The sequence below is a fragment of the Parasteatoda tepidariorum genome, chromosome 10, assembly GCF_043381705.1.
Source record: "Parasteatoda tepidariorum isolate YZ-2023 chromosome 10, CAS_Ptep_4.0, whole genome shotgun sequence".
Classification (NCBI taxonomy): Eukaryota; Metazoa; Arthropoda; class Arachnida; order Araneae; family Theridiidae; genus Parasteatoda; species Parasteatoda tepidariorum.
Genome location: NC_092213.1, coordinates 2,881,666 through 2,899,619, shown reverse-complemented (window position 1 = coordinate 2,899,619; position 17,954 = coordinate 2,881,666). Strand labels below are relative to the sequence as shown.

The window sequence follows — 17,954 nt, the reverse complement described above, 5'->3', positions numbered from 1 at the left end:
GAGGTCACCCTCAAGAACCATTAAGATTAACACTTAGTTCGTGAAAATCCGATCATTAGAACGAAAGTTATTCAGGGTGATATCTTTTTTTTTTGCGAACTGTACAATTACTGCTTTAGTTAAATGTGGAGAATAAGAACAGCGATAATACGTTTAATTTATTTCTGTCGAGCCATGTTTTATTTAAAGCTACATTTTCAATAAAGTTATATTTTAAATTTGTTTTCTTCATATCATTGGAAACTTGGCTATAATTTCTTGCATGCTCTTAATGACATGATAAAAGTATTAAAATTATTCACGAGGTTGAGTAAAATGAATATAATATTAATATTAAAATATCTGTAATTAATTGTAATTCCTTTTGCTACTTAATACGAAAAAAAAAAAATAATTACATTGGTGTTCAAAAGTTAAGAATACTTCCATGTATTTGTCCAATATAAAAGTATTCTTAACTTTTGGATACCAGAATGCATTTATATTTATTTTTATCAATAACACATTAAAAAAAGAAAATAATATGTTTAACATGGCATATATAAGAATAGTTTGATATAAGAAATAATAGCAAAAAAACTTGTTCGTCCTTCCATAAGTTAGTTGACCACTAAAGTAATACATCACAAGTGGTCAATTTACAAAGGTGTCACTGAATTAGTTTAAAATCTTTTATAATTACAAAAGGCCATGTAAAGTAATAAAAAGCTACACAGTTGATAGCTTTTTATTATTTTACATGGTCTTTTACAATGTGTAAACACATTTGAAAAAAACGCTTTTGCATAATACGTGGCGAAAATTGAAGAAAATCTCATTTTCGTAAAGGGAAAATTAAGCACGTTTTAAAAACACCCCATGAAAAAAGCACCTTTAAGGGCTTTTAAAAAACAAAAATCGAAAATAAGCACCTTTAATCACTTTTTAAAAACGCTACGCGCCATGTTTAAGCATTTAATTGGATAAATTTGGTAATCATAAGTGATTTAATTGAAAACAAATTCAAAACTAAACTTTATTGCTTTTTTAAATGGCTTGTTGACTAATAAGAACATAAAAATAAATTTTATAAACTCTTCTTATAAAAATGAGCTTAGATAGTCTAAAAACTTGAATAGTAAGTAAAATTACTTTAAGTTTCTCTACAAAGACAAAGAGCATTATAATTTTTGTACTGTGAATGTTTATTATTTTAAACCTGTGACTGTTAAATATTTGAAAATTCATTTCAAATAAAAAGATTTTTAAATACACCTTCAGTACAAAGTATTCTCTTACTAAATTTGAGCAGTTAATTTTAAAAAAAATTATTTTTATATACTATGCTAAAATTTTTAAAAATGAATAACCTGTTTTGGATAAACTTCAAACACACAAGGAAACAACTTCACTTTTCCAATATTTTGCTGTGCAGCAGATACAGAACCTTTTTGTATGCATTTATCATTTTTCAAACTACGAATCTATAAAAAAAATATACACATGAGAAATTTAAGCTGAAGTGAAATATAAGTAGATGACTAATAAAAAAGGAAATACATACTGTTCATTATATTGAAAATAAAAAGGAGAACATTAAACTTAAATTTTGTTATTGCGTATGCACCACAAACACAAAAAAAAATTATTTTTCATTTCACAAGAATTGCAGCAAATTGAAAAATTACAATTTTGCTGATTTAATTAAAACTTAAACGCATTTGTTTAAAATTAATAGGACGGTGAAAGTTGCCTCAAATTTGCTACTAATTCATTATATCACATCACAATAACTCATTGACTATAAAAAAAAAGGAATAATATTTGTTTTTGAAGTCAAATGTTGAAGACCTTGAAACGTTCAAAACTGTTACAAATAAAGTTTTCTGTACAATTCACTATGTTGATTAAATTTATTCGCAAATGTAGTTGGATTTCATTTCAAAGTTAAGACAAATTTGCAACTAGTTTATTTCATCCAATTAAAGTACCTCAGTGATAGTAATAAAATTTTTAAAAAAGAATGTTTGTTTTTGAAGTCTTCAAAAAATTTAACCTTAAAAGATGTAACAAGCAAAATTAAGTTTCCCTCGTAAAATATATTCCTATTAGTAGTTGGATTAAGAAACAACCCCAATACTATTAGGAAAACTTGAGAGGTTTTCACCAGTATGTCATTAATTAGATATGAAGTTCCCAATTTTTTCAGCTATGGAATCCTAAATGATCACCCTTTTTTTAGAAGAACACCTGACGTCATAAAGTTCATTAGCAATTGTGAATATATTTATTAAATGCATTACAATTTATTCTGAATGCAATACTAATAATTTTGAAAATATTTAAAATGAAGGGATATTTTCATTGTTTTAAATTAGGCTTTTCATCAGACAATTGAATTCACAGGGCTAAAGCGGCATCTCGTCTAGTTCTGAAATAATTTTATATGCATAAGCTAAAATGAATAAAACAAAGTTCAATTACGGTTTTTGTTGCAATAAAAGTGAAAAAGAACCGATAAAAAAGCTGAGAATGATTATCAGAAAAACACATTTCTTTATTAATGGATTTTGTTATTTTATTTTTAATAGAGAAGATTTATAGGGAAATGTTATAAATGGGTATCTTTTTTTATAACTTATTCAATGCATTCAATAATATACTTAAGAATAACTATATTATTTTAATCTATATAGTTAGAACAACTGATTAAATTTTGAGCTTCAAGATGTTTTTTATAAAATGACAATCAGAATTCACATAGAATTCAGAGATGCATATAGGATGTCCTCACAAGCAGAACGATAAACGATATCTATATGTAGAAATTTATTTTGCTTTTATAGACTAATCAAAGGATCATAAGTATAGTAATAAAATTCTAAATTTATCTGACTACTTTATATAATATCACAAATATACTAAAAAACTAAATTACTATGAATTATTTTACATACATTTTAATTATTTTACATTATATACTAACCAACAGAGAGAAAATATTCAACAACAAAAAATTAACAAATAAAAAAAACTTTTTTTTCAGTTATATACTTTTCCAAAGAGTCTGTTTTCAGTGGGTAGAAAGTGTTCTGGCCAAACATTTTCAAGATACCATTTAAAGCTTTTGCAATTCAATTTCTTCCTTAATTCTAGTCTGTCATTCACATCAACATTTCTGTTCATTTTGGCAGCTTCTAGAATAAAGTTAAATAAAAAATATTTTAATTTATTTGAAATTGCAGTATTTTAATGAGTGCAAAATTATTTCATCCATCATTTGTAACAATACTGTCATTAAAAAATATTTTTTTGAATTTCAGAAAGATTTAGAGTGAGTGCGAATTTGACGTACCCTTGAGATTTGAACAATTCAACAATTTAGGTAAAGTGAACAAAAAAGAACAATAAACATTTAAATCAATAAAAATTTTAACAATGTAAAATTTTAGCAATGTAAAATTTTAAACATTAACATGAAAAAGGTAAAGTTAGAGACAATTCATAAGAGTTCTTGCGTCCCAATACAATTTAGTGACATTCCCACTTTTCTGGGAGTTCCAATCTAGTCCCTTGCACAACAAGAGGTGATCAGAGTTTAATACACCTGTGTCGCAAATTGGGCATGTTTTGCTGGGAAGAATTTTTATGCTATATAAATGTTCTGATAAGCAATCGTGGCCTGTTTTAAGCCTAAAATAGACTGCTTCCTTACGGGGTTGGTAACAGAGAAATTTCCAATTGTCTTAAATTGTCCATATTTTGCCTTTTGATTTTATAGTTAAATCATAATTATTTATTTCGTTGAGTTTTTTCAGAACGTATTTTTTAAGAGTATCAGGTGTGACGGTTGTTATTTCTTGAGGCATTGTTGTTCCGTTTTTTTGCCAGATAATCTGCGTTCTCACTGCCTTCGATACCAATATCCGAAGAGATCCATTGTATAACTAAAACTTTATTCATTTTCCTGAGGAGGTTTATATCGAGCTGAATTTCGTTTAATAGCTTAGTTTTAAAACATTGGTTTTCTGTGATTGCTTGAATTGCAGAAATGGAGTCTACTAATAGAACCACCCTTAGGAACTCATTAGATCTTGTTTTTAGGTTCTGTAATGCTAGATAAATTGCTTGGATCTCTGCATCAAAATTGGTCATATAATGACCCACAGGGACACTTTGGGAAAATAGTTTACAAAAAACACCGGCTTCAGATCTATCTTGTATCTGAGATCCATCGATATATACATGTAGCCAGTCGCTTTCCGGGTATTTTTCGCGGATAATTAGCAACGCAGTTGCCCTCAGCTCTGCCTCGATACTGTCTTTTTTCCTTAAGTTCCCTACAGTCAAGCTGTTTTCGATGTCTACATATTCAAGATTGTTGATAATTTTATATGTGCTTTCAGTGGGGATGTGAGCATCAAGATCTTGAAGTGTGTTTTGACATATTTCTACTGGTGAAACTTGAGTTTTGAGAGTACTAGGTTTCTGATTTAGAATCCACTCTGCTCTGTGTGAAGTCAACATTTTGATGTAACTTCCGAGTGAACTGCTTTTGAATTTCGATGTTGATGGGAAGGTTGGAAGTATACAGTTGCATTGCTGTGACTGGGGTAGTTTTTACTGCTCTAACGATAACCCTGAGGGCTTTATTTTGCGCCTTTTCTAGTTTGTCAATACTGCTCTTTGCCGCAGAATTCAAGGTCTCACTACCATATTTGATTATGGGTTTAACATATGCGTTATACGTTGTATTCAGGGTTGCTTGATTGCATCCCCATTTGGCTCCAGCAAGTCTTTTCATCATTGATATTCTGCCTTCCACTTTTCTACAGTGACTTTCACGTGATCGGTGAAGTTTAATTTGTTATCTAGTGTTACGCCTAGATATTTTGTACAATCACTCCTACTTAGTGTAGCATCATCTATCTTCAATTCAAAATCTATCGTAATTTTTCGGAGGGAAAAGAATTGATTCATAGTTTTGTTTTTATTTAAAAGCATATTATTATCAATGCACCAAGTTTGAAGTATTTTCAATGTTTCATTCATGGTGCTCTCGAGGAAATGTTTCTGATCTTGAATGAATACACACAGATGTATAACATACAATACAGCAATGATTATTGATAGTTATAGTTGTCAAATATAAACACATTTCACTCGATAATTGCGATATAACAAAACATTAATATCGCAAATATTAGACACAACGATAATTATTAAATATGAAGTTAATGTAATAATATAAATCAGTTATAATTGTATCGATATCTAAATTGTATAAATTTTAGGGATATTATCCTTTTGTTATGTTATGAGTTAAGTAATCTATAATGATACCGATACTATCATATTTGATAATTGTGGTTTTTTAATAAATTATCACTATTTTTGTATTTAATACATCCATGTGTATTAACAGTAACCAGCAGTCAATATAAACCAGAATTTGGCATTGGTCCACATCTAGTTTCATGGTCTCTATAGCTGATAAGTACAAAAAAAGAATTTGCTAAAATAATTGCTTAATAAAAGAAAACAAAGCAACTAGTTGTATTAGAGCAAGAAAGCAAACATTTAAAAACCCAATTTTGTGTATGCCATTCACTTACGGGGATTAATTTTAAAATAAAACTCTTTCCATTCATCCATCCATGTTGCAGCAGCTCTAGCAAGATTTTGATAAAGAACAGCTCCAACTCCACCAGGCCTAGGAAATGAGTAAGGAGAAGATTTGCGAAAAACATGACCCACGTGTGAGCAAGGTACAATACTGATGGAACCACCACACTGCCACACCTGAAACAGTCCAATCTTATAAGACACTTAAGAAAATAATAAATTATGGACCAAATGATCATCTATCTGATAATAAAAATTATCATATTCACTAATTTTTTTTAATTGCAAATATTCTGAATTCTGAAAGTTATTCGATTATTAGATTACGATAACTAATAGTTTAAACAAAAGTAGTTATTTTTTTACTATAATGAAATATAATAAAATGACAATAATTATTAAAAATTATTTACATGGAATCATCTTGGGAATAGTAATTTGTAAATTATGTACTTAATTATCCGCAAACATTTTCAGATTAGCTTTAAAAGATCTTGAGGAAAAGTGAAATATGCAGCAAGTAAAGCATTAAAGTGTCCAAACATTCTAACCCTCACCCGACTAAATTATTGTTACCATAGTTTCAAAATTGCAACTACCTATCCATATTTTAAGTGTACCGAATCCAAATCCATCAAAAAAAGTTTGTTTATTCTAAGAAAGTATGTTTTTGCTTTTGATTTTATAACTTAAAATATTGTCTGTACTAATTAATTAGTATAATTTGCATATTAAGGCATCAAATCATTCAGATAGAGTCTTAATATGTGAAAATCGAATCCTTACATCAAAAGTTTTTCAGAGTGTTTATTTTTCTTTGTTGCAAACTGTACAAATCCATGTTCTTTTATATTTCAATTCTTCCAAAATAAATATTGACGCAAATCCACCAACTTTAACAAAAAAAAAAAAAAAAAAAAAAAAAAAAAAAAAAAAAAAAAATGCACATTGAAAATAAAAACAATGAAATTCTAGAAGTACTGTCCCTTGATGCTAATTACATTATGGAATCAAAAGTTGTGTTTCATCTTTCTTTAATTACATAAAAAAATATTACTTTTAATGTAATATTATCATCAAATATATTATCAAAATATATTATCAAAATTCATATCTTTATAAATTTAAATCATTGAAATTTTCTAAACATGATATTCTAAATGAATTATATGCAGCATAATTTGAATGAATAATTATGTGTAAGTTTACTTTTATCTCTAATCACATTTATTATTCCATCCGAAAAAATATTTACAAATGAAAGAGATTCCAAATATGAATTCTAGTTCTAATAGTTTTAAATAAAATATACAAGAACTTTTATATAAAAATGTGATCGATGATTTTTTGAAACTTCTGGACTTTAGATTTAAGGAAACTTTCGGATCGCGGTTAGCGAAAAATCCGGAAATCCGGATTTTTTCCGGAGCACAATCACCCATGTATATGGTTTTTCTGAAAGCATTTAAATATTCAGATTAAAAAAAAAAAAGATTTAATTTTAAAAAAAAAAGTGTCACTTTTAAGTGTCTTGATGAACAGGTTTGTAGAAACCTGGTGTTACTGATTACTATACATTTGTCAATGTTTAAATAAAAGTTTTTTTTAAAGAAAAATATTAAAAGGAAATTATCTAACAAATAAATCTGATTGAAATGAAATAAAATGCATATTTCTGATAAACTTTTTAATTATTCACACATGTTAAGAATTTTTCATGAACTTTAAGAACATAAGTAGAGTAAGGAAAAACTTATTCATTAAATTATGCAATTATGAGTAAATAGTAATAATAAATCATGGCATCATGAAAAGTTTTGAAAATATTTATCGAGCGGACTAAGGGCTACATTATGATTAAATAAGTAAAATACATAACATTTTTGCATACTCTTACTAGATAAAAAAATAATTATATAAAGAAAAATATACTGGACACAAAACATAATCTCCAATGGAAAAACCGATTCCAGATGTCTAATGGATTTACTTCAACGTTTGTTATCAAGGTGGACCTTTATTCATTGATTTCAATAATTACTTTCATGCTTGAATGAGTAAATGTTCGTTAGCAGGTTAAATTATAATTGCTTTTTTTCTCTACTATAGTTGACTCTCTTATCATTCACTAAATTACTGATAGAAATTAAATCTTTATCCCAATGATACTAAAAAATTTATAACATACAAATTACAGTAAGCAATATTTATTTTATGTAATGCATATGTGTCTGAAGTTACATAAATTAAAATAAGTAATATTAATTGCAGTTGCTTTTCTTTAACCAAGAATTTTTCCTTAAAAAAAAGTTAAGTCTAATGCTTTATTAATAACTCTAATCCTTCCTTTACTCATTCCACATGATGTGAACATTGTTTAAAATGACTCCAAATCACACATGCATATGTGATTAATACAATTAATATTCAATTTTAAAACTAGATCTTATTTTTCAGAAAAACTTAAAGATGGGTAATTTTTGTTGTTGTTTGCACTAATTTGTTTCCTCTTAGAGCTGGAAGTTTGTTACAAGAGATTAAACAATCAAAACTACTTAAACTATATTCACAGATGGTAGATGTCTATGATTAACATATGTTAAATTATTACTAGATTAGAAATAGTTCAGAGACACTTAAATTACTTTTAATACTAAGGACAACATTATTGTATTCTTTCTAAAATAAAATAAGTTGATTATTTTATGCAGGTAATATTTTTATCTTAAAAAAATGTTTGAAATAAAAAATTTAAAAGATTTCAAGCATTTTGAGTATTATAATGAATGATGCAAAATGTTTATTGCTAAAATGATTAATTGTTTTTCATTAATATACACCTTAAATGCATAATGTTTCTTATTTAGTCACATTTAAACTTCATTTAGCCTCACCTAATCTAATGGCTTGGAAGTTTGAAGGAAAGGTTTTCAATCATGTAATTTTACCAAGATTACAATCACATGACATCCTATTCTGACTGGTTATTATTGCTTTAAATGCAGCTTTTAAAAAGCATTATGCCAAAATGTTATTTGCACCAAGACATTAATCACATAAAATATGATTTCACTACTACATTGTTAAAAGTGAGCCGGGGTAGCTCAGGGAATTGAGTAATCGCCTAAAAAATGAGGCGATATATGTTTGAGCCCTAGTGATGACTGGTTGATATGAATTCTGCTACCAATTCGCACCGACCACAGAGCTGATGTAAAATATCCTCAGTGGTAGATGGATCATGGGTTAGAATCCCCTTGCCATCACAGTTTTTCCTTCCATGCAACAAAAATGTAGGTTACTTCTATCAAGTTTGTTCCAATGATTGATTCCTTTGTCTTTTGGGTTGGGTTTAAAATTGCAAGGTTATAGAGTCGAACATTGATAGTTGTAAACCCAGAACGGGTCAGTTGTTTGTCACTGGTTATAAAATAAAATGAAAACTATCAATTGTGGAGAACGAAATGAATGCATTATGCCTGTCATAGAAAACTAATCATTTGATCAATGATAGGAGGCTTATCAGAATGCAAGGTATCACTTAAATTCCTTTACAACAAAATGAAAACTACTCACTCTAAAAGATAGTTCTATATTCTCTCCTCCCCAAATATCCATTCTTTCATCATATCGACCAATTTCTTCAAAGTAAGAACGGTCAATTGCAAATAAGCCACCAGCCATTACAGGCGTCCTTAAATAATAAAATAAAATTTGCATTTAAATAACCGAAATAGGAATTACAAAACTATAAAAAAAGCTTCACACTTTTGAACGCAATGAAATTTTGAGGCCTAAAACTATGAAAAAGAAAACAAATTTTAACTCATTTATATACATTTTTCAAAGATATTGTTTGCGTCATTTACTAAATGTCATGAAATCAACTGGAAATTACTGAAAAAAAATTCTTTATGAAAACTTGCTTTAAATCTTATTAAAGAGTAGAAAAATCAATAAAACTTAAAGAAATGAGAAGAAAAAACCTTAAAGATATTAAATTCACATTTTTCAGTTACATTATTTGCGTTAATACTAAATGTCATAAAATCAACTAGAAATTACTGGGGGAAAAAAATCCTCCATGAAAATTTGCTATGTTTCTCATAAGAGAGTAGAAAATCATTAAAACTTAGAGAAATGTGATGAAAAATCATTAAAGCTATCAAATTCACATGTCTCTTCTATAATATTGTAAATATAAAATGTCATTAAAAGCTTCAAAAATTACAGAAAAAAAATCCTCCATCAAAACTTGCTTTGCTTCATATTAAATAGATAAAAAAAATCATAACTTAGAGAAACACATTGAAAAATCCTAAAAGATATCAAATTGACATTTTTCAATAATATTGTTTGTCTCAATACAAAATATCATAAAATCTACAAGAAATTACTGAAAAAAAATCTGCCATTAAAACTTGTTTTGTTTCTTATTAAAGAATAGGAAAAAATCTTAAAATTTAGGGAAATGTGATGAAAAAATCCTAAAATTATCAAACTCATCATTAATGGGTTAAGACAAATTTTTGGAAGTTTTTCATTTGCTTTAAAAACTTCTAAAATTGATAAAAATTACACTACAGAAAAACCTAAATTAGAAAATAAAAAATGAATGAACCTGAATGGTGCAGACGTATCATTTTGACGAGACCTCAACTCCCTTTCACTCACGGGATACCAACGAAAATGTAAATCCCAATTGAAGGCTCCCCAATGCAGTTCAAAGCTTCGAATATAAGCAAATGTTTCATCATGAATAATATCGATAACTGGACAAACTACATGCTTCCTGAAAAGAAAAACTTATTCAAACGAAGTGATAGACAATTACGTTAAAAACTGTCAATAGTTCGTTTTCTCCTTTGCCATTGGGAACATTTTATTTGAAGTTAAATCATGCTTGAAATTTTTACAACCATAATTAAGGTTTTTATAATGTTTCATCCATAAAAAAATATAACCAGAATTATTGAAACTATTAATTGGTTTTTCTAAAAAACATTAATTAAGATTATTATTTGCTATATTATACCTATTCAGATCATATTACAAGTAATGGTATGTTAATTGTTATCCATCTGAATATTGATTTTAATTCTTTTATGCTGTCATTTAAGTAAATTTTTTTAGCTTAAGTAAAATTAAAGTGGTTGCCAATAATTGTCTGATCTCACCTTGTGAAATTTTTTGTTCGATTCCGAATATTTATTGTTAAAACTTATATTTGCAGTTTAATTTGAATGAACCTGAATAACCACTCTGAATGATCTCCATATTTCAGGACTCAATATTATTGTTTAAAAATAATGCAGTGCAGACGATATTTTAAGTTATGAAGTAAGACACACAAAAAAAAAATACTTGATCTCAATAAAAATATTGTTTTTGATTCATTAGGATTTCTGACCCCTAAAATACAGAAGGTAGTCCCAATTTGAAAAATAAGGTCCACGCAATTTGGTTGGGAAAACGATCCCGCTAATTTTGGACCCGTTAATGTTAATTTTACTTTTTGCATATTTCGTCATATCTCAAGAACTTTTAAAAAATTATGTCAAAAATTGTACGCTTTACAATTTAAAAATGTTTCAACTATTATTAAATAAAATTATATAATTAGCTGATAATTAATAATTAAATTAATAATTAGCTGAGTACCCGTCCGTGGTATAAAAAAAATATAACCCCAATTACTAAGTACTGAACAATACTACAAAATCAGGCACAAAACTGAAAGACATATTCTGACACAATTAAAGTGCCTAGTGGAAGAACCAGGTGAGTGACATTTTAAGGGGTATTTATGAATCAGTGAAAGGTGTTACTTCAATATGGGTGTATTTAATGAAATGTTAAATTGTTTTTTCTCTTTCCCTTTAATCTTGACATAACTTATCCACATTACTTTTTCTCATACTTACATAATTTTTATTTTAAAATTAGTCATTAGTAAATAAAATAAGGCATAGTATTATTAATCTCGCTTTCTAATAAATCGGTAAAAAAGTAGCTTTACTTATAAAAATACTTATTTTCTTACCCTGATTATAGAAACTCTGAAAATTTCCATTAAGTTCTTCAATTAAGCAAAAATAATTTTTTTATTCATTACTATTTGTTACCCTTCCCACTGTCTTTACGTTATTATATTAAGAAAAATGCTACATTATTAGAATTTTTATAGTTCATCTCATCAGAACAAAGATTTAACATACTTAGCATGGTAATATAGCTCCTGGCCAACACATAGTCAAAATTTACCGCTATCAAGTAATTTTTTGTGATACAGACCTTTTCAAGAGGATATAAGACACTTATTTCTATAATATCGATTTTATTATTGCTGCAGTATTGGTACAGTTTTAATAATTACCAAATACACTGGTGGACAAATTTAAGAGACGGAAAGCATTTTCGCACATTTCTATGACGCTATATTCTTCTATGACGCTATTTCTGGACGGTTATTGATATGGAGGGAACCTGGAACCCGATACCATCCCAGCAACATTATCGAAAGGGACCATTATCCTGGTGGAGGACTGACTCATGGTTTGGGCAGGTATCAAGCAAGATACCCGCACACCGCTCCATGTGTTTGACAATGGTTCCGTGAATGCCCAGAGGTACAGGCAGGAGGTCCTAGAGCCCTATGTGCGTCTTTTCACTGGCACTGTTGGTCCCGAGTTCATTTTTATGGACGACAATGCGCGACCACATAGGGCTCTCATGGTTTATGAGTATCTGGAAAGCGAGGATATTCAACGAATGGATTGGCCACTCAAATCCCTTGACCTGAATCCTATTGAACATGCTTGGGATGCTCTTGGGACAGCTATTGTGATGCGCCAATCTACCCCCAGAACCATTCTGGAGTTAAAAATTGCTCTGGTGGAAGAATGGGAGGGTCTTCCACAAGTCCTCCTTAACTCCCTTATTAACAGCATGCATACTCGTTGTGCATGCTGTCTGTCTGTCAGGGGTGACCATACACCATACTAGAGGCAACACACACTGTACAAGCCTCACTTTTATTGTCATCTTTTATCCTTAAGTTCAGACTACATTGGATTTATTGGCAATAGGTCTTGCCAGTGAATGGCACTTTCATTTTTGTTTTGCATACTTTATTATCATGGAATAAGCTATATCCATACCAAATTTCATTTATTTATATTCAGTATTTTTTGAGATATTTGGGAAAATGTCTTCCATCTCTTAATTTTGTCGACCAGTGTATATCAGTATTATACTTTATACCTACATTAGTATATTTGGTATTTATTGCAAAACCCTTCAACATTTAAGTTTTGTGCGAAATTCATTTATCAATCGTAGCAAACTAAAGCCGAAATTTTAAAAACAAATATTATTCTTATAAGACCATGACAAAGGCTTTGTAGCATGTTCATTTCTCGATCGATCTTTAATTAATTTTTTAAAATATTTATAAGTAGTGTCAGAAAAAAGTTTTTTCTTTTAAATTCTAATTCATTAAAATATTAATACACTATCCTTGCTACCACAGGAAAAAAATATTTTGAAACTATGACAAACCTTTTGTAAAATTCTTATTAAAACTCAGCTAATTACCATAAAACCAGTAGATCATATTACAGAAATTAATTATGCGTCATCAGTGTATGGTTCCCTAAACGAATTTCCAATTAACCCTTTCTCCATAAACTTTGCTTTTTAGTACAAAACTTATTCTTTATTTTAATTAATACATATTACCTACGATAATTAAGCATTGGTATCAATAATATGGCAAATAATAATATCTCTAAAATCTTTTTCCCATTACCTTTGCTTAGCAGATAGGTTATTTTTTAATTTAAATTTTAACAACATTGATTATGCATCATTGTAGTCAATAATAGTATGGTAATTTCTTAAAATTCCTCTGAACAAATAAGCACCTTTACTCCATTAATTTTTCCCTTTAGTACATAGCTTATTTCAACATGGATATACTACCTAAATTAATTAAAAATCATTGGCGTCTGTTGCTTCGAATTGAATCAAACCACTTTTTCATTAATTTCGCCTTTAAATACATAACTAATTTTTTTCCTTTTGACTATCATTGATTTTAAATTATTTACTCTTAAAAAAACACATCATTAAAGAATATTGAAAATAAACGTATGGTATCAGATTTTTGAAATATTAATTTGGTGGTGACAAACGCAAAAAGACATTGGTGGCGAAATATGCACAAAGTTAAATTAATATTAAGAAGTCCGAACCAAGCTATGGGGTCCATATTTTCGAAATTGCGGCAAAATTTTTGAGAAAAAGGTATGTTTATTCAGATAAAGAAGGATTTTGTGTCTGATTTCATAACTTAAGATATCGTCTACACTAATTAATTACATATTTGAGGTCACCCTCTCAAACCATTAGGATTGAGTCCTAGAACATAAAGATCTGATTATTAGATCAAAAGCATTCAGAGTTGTCTGTTTTTATTGCTTTTTTATTTGTATCTATTTTTCGTATATTTTTAATAGCTAATAATAATTTTTTACTACAAAATTTTGCTGACAATTGTCAAAAACTAGGTCATGACTGTTAAAACCAGATAATACCATCAATTGTCAAAAACTTGCTCACCCTAGATAGAAGGATACAATTCCTAAATAACTATAGGAAATGGGGAATAAATATCCAGTATAAACTAAACAGTAAATTATATAATGAGATTTATTTGTTAGATTTATAAGTCCTGGTTTATATTTTTAAGAGAGAAAAAAAACAACAACAACTTCAACATGATTATATCAAGGAAGCACAACCTTTTCTGATAGTGGGCCACAAAAATTAAAAAATGCCATGTTGGAGGTAAACAAGAATAAGATCATAAACTGTAATGGTAAAATATTCTAATATAAACTAAAATATATACATGCTGTAACAAACAAAATTCATAAGAAATTAAATTTTCTTGCATTGAACCCATAGCCATTAATAAAACATGAAAAGGGAAATGATTACCAGTAAATCCAGTGTTGCACTAAGACAATAAGTGAATTGAAAATCAGGAGCACCAAATAACAAAAAAAATTGTTTTTGTAATAAACTAGTTAAATAAATATTTTTCTTCGTATGAATTTTTTATCAATATTTTATTTAATAACCATCATAGAACAGCCACCCAATTTTTTCGGATTTACGACTACTGATGCTCCATTCCGTAGCTTTGCAATTTTGAATCCAATCCAGAAGATAAGGGAACTCCTGGATTCGTGGAGGATTTTTGATAGAACTAAGACACATTTGAATTACATGAAGAGGAAAAACTCCCATAATCAGCCTGACCGCTAAAGGATTTAAACCCATGATCCGTCAACACTGAGGATATTTTATGTCTTATTAATAATTAAAGAAAAGCCAAGTTCTAAACTTCAAATGACATATTTAGCCACAGGTTGCATATCCTTTGATACAATAATCTCACTTCTGATTATTAAAATCAATCAAAATACCTGTCTTCAGTAATACTAGCCAGTAATGGTTCAAGCCATCCTTCTGAACATTCGCAGTGTGCATCCAAAAAAGTTAGAACATCGCCGGAGGCAACATCCGCACCAAGGAGTCTAGCTCGGATCAACCCAGTGCGATTGGCAGATCGGATGATTTTCACAGGAACAGGAAGATGGGCAACATAATTATCAAGACTCTTTTTTAAAAAGGCTTTCATGTAAAAGAATAAAAATCACTCAATTCATAATTTTTATTTATTTTTCTAATCATTATCAATCAAGACATTATTATCAATAAAGACATAGTTTCCACACTATACCCCAATAAAATCCACACTATACCCTAATAAAATATATTCTATAGTTATAAACTAATTCAGAAATTTCATTTCAAAAAATGAATAATATAATTAATTTAATAACAGTAAGGTAGATGCGGAGAATTTTGAAANTATTTTTCTAATCATTATCAATCAAGACATTATTATCAATAAAGACATAGTTTCCACACTATACCCCAATAAAATCCACACTATACCCTAATAAAATATATTCTATAGTTATAAACTAATTCAGAAATTTCATTTCAAAAAATGAATAATAGAATTAATTTAATAACAGTAAGGTAGATGCGGAGAATTTTGAAATATTTTATAGTTCTTTTATTTTACAAATTTTATTATGTTTTTTAACATATATTATTCTATTTACATTTATTTGTTATTCTATTTTATTTGTTTCACTGTTTTATACTTAGAAACATACATATTGATGGGCATTAGATAAATATACTAAAGATAAATAGATAAATATACTTAAATTTATACTTGCAATATGTTCAATTCTTATATTTCAAATTTAAGATATTCTATTGCAACAATTTGCACATCTTTACCACATAAAGCTCTTACAAAAAAAAAGCTAAAAAAATTGAATAACCGATTAAAAATTCAAATATTTTCCATACACATTTTCAGGTGAAAACTTAGATTAAAAAGCTGAATTTAATTCTTCTTTAATTAGAATGACAACAAAAAATATTTCACCCATGAGCTATGAATTAGAATCCCAAAAAAGAAAAGTTAAATGGTAAGTAAATATAAAGACAAAATGATCCTTAAATAATGGAGATGTCTCATTCATAGTTTAACAAGTTTTTTCTTGTTTTTCATTTAAAGTTATTAAGATAGTTAAGTAGTAACTTTGTTTCAAGTTTCAAAGATTGAGGTATACTTAAATAAACAAAAAAAATACATCATTGGGAAAGAAAATCCCATATTATACATACAGTGATCTCTCACTTATGCACGCTCTCTTTTATACGTGTTTCATACATATGCGCGCTTTTCAAGCAGTCCTGGTTGGGGATATAGAAAAACAGTGATAACTTTTATTGATTTATGCCCTGCTCTTAAAAACCACCCCTCACTTATGCACAGCACAAAAACTTCCTCACTTTGAAAAGAAGGAGTCTCAAGTTAATACCATATTGCTAATCATAAGAATTTTCATCCTTTTGTCATGTTTCTCTTGGAATGCTCTCTTTTTACTTATCTTCTTTGTGTGTTCAACCCTCATTTTAAAGCCTTAGATGACTCCCTAATGCTTATCTCTTTTATCCCTTACCCCTATTGTTCGAATTTCAGGAACTCATTTCTCTTAAAGATGCTGTTACGTTTTGAAATAAGAATTAGATAAATTTTGTATTATGGAGAATTAGGTAAAAGCGTTTTCCTTTGTCTTCAATAACTTTTAACTTGTGTAATAGAACTCTAGTTTATGTTTAGAAATATGTAGAATAATTTTGTTTTTCTTTTTAAGAATTTGGTTTAATAAAAGATAGGAGTGGAAGAAATAGGGCATATTTCTTGCCGTACTCAACATTGTGGTGACCCGGACGTGATAATGCACAAGTAGGAGTGATTGAGATCAGCAAAACTCCAATTAAAACCAATTAAAGATGTTAGTACAATAACCACGTGACATTGTCGACTAACTAAAGATAATTCGTTGGTGTTCAGATCAAAGTCATGTTGATTGTGTTTTTCGATGCAGATGGAATTGTTCATCATGAGTAGCTCCCCAGGGCCAGACAGTGAACAAGGAATTCTACTTGGACGTCATGAGGAGATTAAGAGAGGCTGTTCGTAGAAAACGATCGGTGTTGTGGGCGTCCTATCGCTGGATGTTTCATCATGACGGAGCCCCAGCGCACACCAGCACAATCTTGTGCAGCAGTTCCTGACAAAACACGGAACAATCCAAGTAGCACATCCTCCCTACTCCATGACACCTCCAGACATGACACCTCCAGATTTCTTCCTCTTTCCCAAGATCAAGAACACCTTAAAAGGACACCGGTTTCAGGACATTGAAACCATAAAACAGAATTCGACGCAGCAGCTTCAGGCTATCCCAAAGTCTGAGTTCCAGAAATGTTTTGAGGACTGGAAACATCGTTGGGCCAAGTGTCTTACTGCCAATGGAGCATATTTCGAAGGAGATTGACTCAAAACCAGTTTATGTATGTACGTTTTTGCATAATAAATTCAGTCTCGATACTTTTTGTACAGCCCTCGTATATATAGCACAATAAATAAATATAAAAAGGACAAAAAGGAAAAAAACGAGAAAAACAATAAGTTTTATTTACTGCACATAAGCTGTCTATTGTCTTTTTCCCTCATTTATAAATATAACCATATATATATATAGTTTTTCTTAATTTTCTTTGTGTTTTTTTTTATTTATTTACTTTGCTATAAATATTTCATGTAAAATTTACATGGCATTTTGAAAATAAAATTGGCATTTTAGTACAAGTTTCCTTTGACAATTTAGAGATATATTTAACGTGAG

At 28.9% G+C, this 17,954-nt stretch overlaps 1 protein-coding gene across 1 annotated transcript in view; it reads right to left on the bottom strand.

The window, feature by feature from the left end:
- Positions 1 to 17,954, bottom strand: part of LOC107436969 (polypeptide N-acetylgalactosaminyltransferase 13) — a gene marked incomplete in the record, with an annotated part of 43,241 nt that overhangs the window by 8,583 nt on the left and 16,704 nt on the right. The window contains 6 exon segments of the mRNA XM_043041299.2: positions 1,350 to 1,463; positions 3,034 to 3,176; positions 5,595 to 5,781; positions 9,181 to 9,298; positions 10,226 to 10,396; positions 15,099 to 15,306. Coding sequence (XP_042897233.1) covers positions 1,350 to 1,463; positions 3,034 to 3,176; positions 5,595 to 5,781; positions 9,181 to 9,298; positions 10,226 to 10,396; positions 15,099 to 15,306 — 941 coding nt within the window.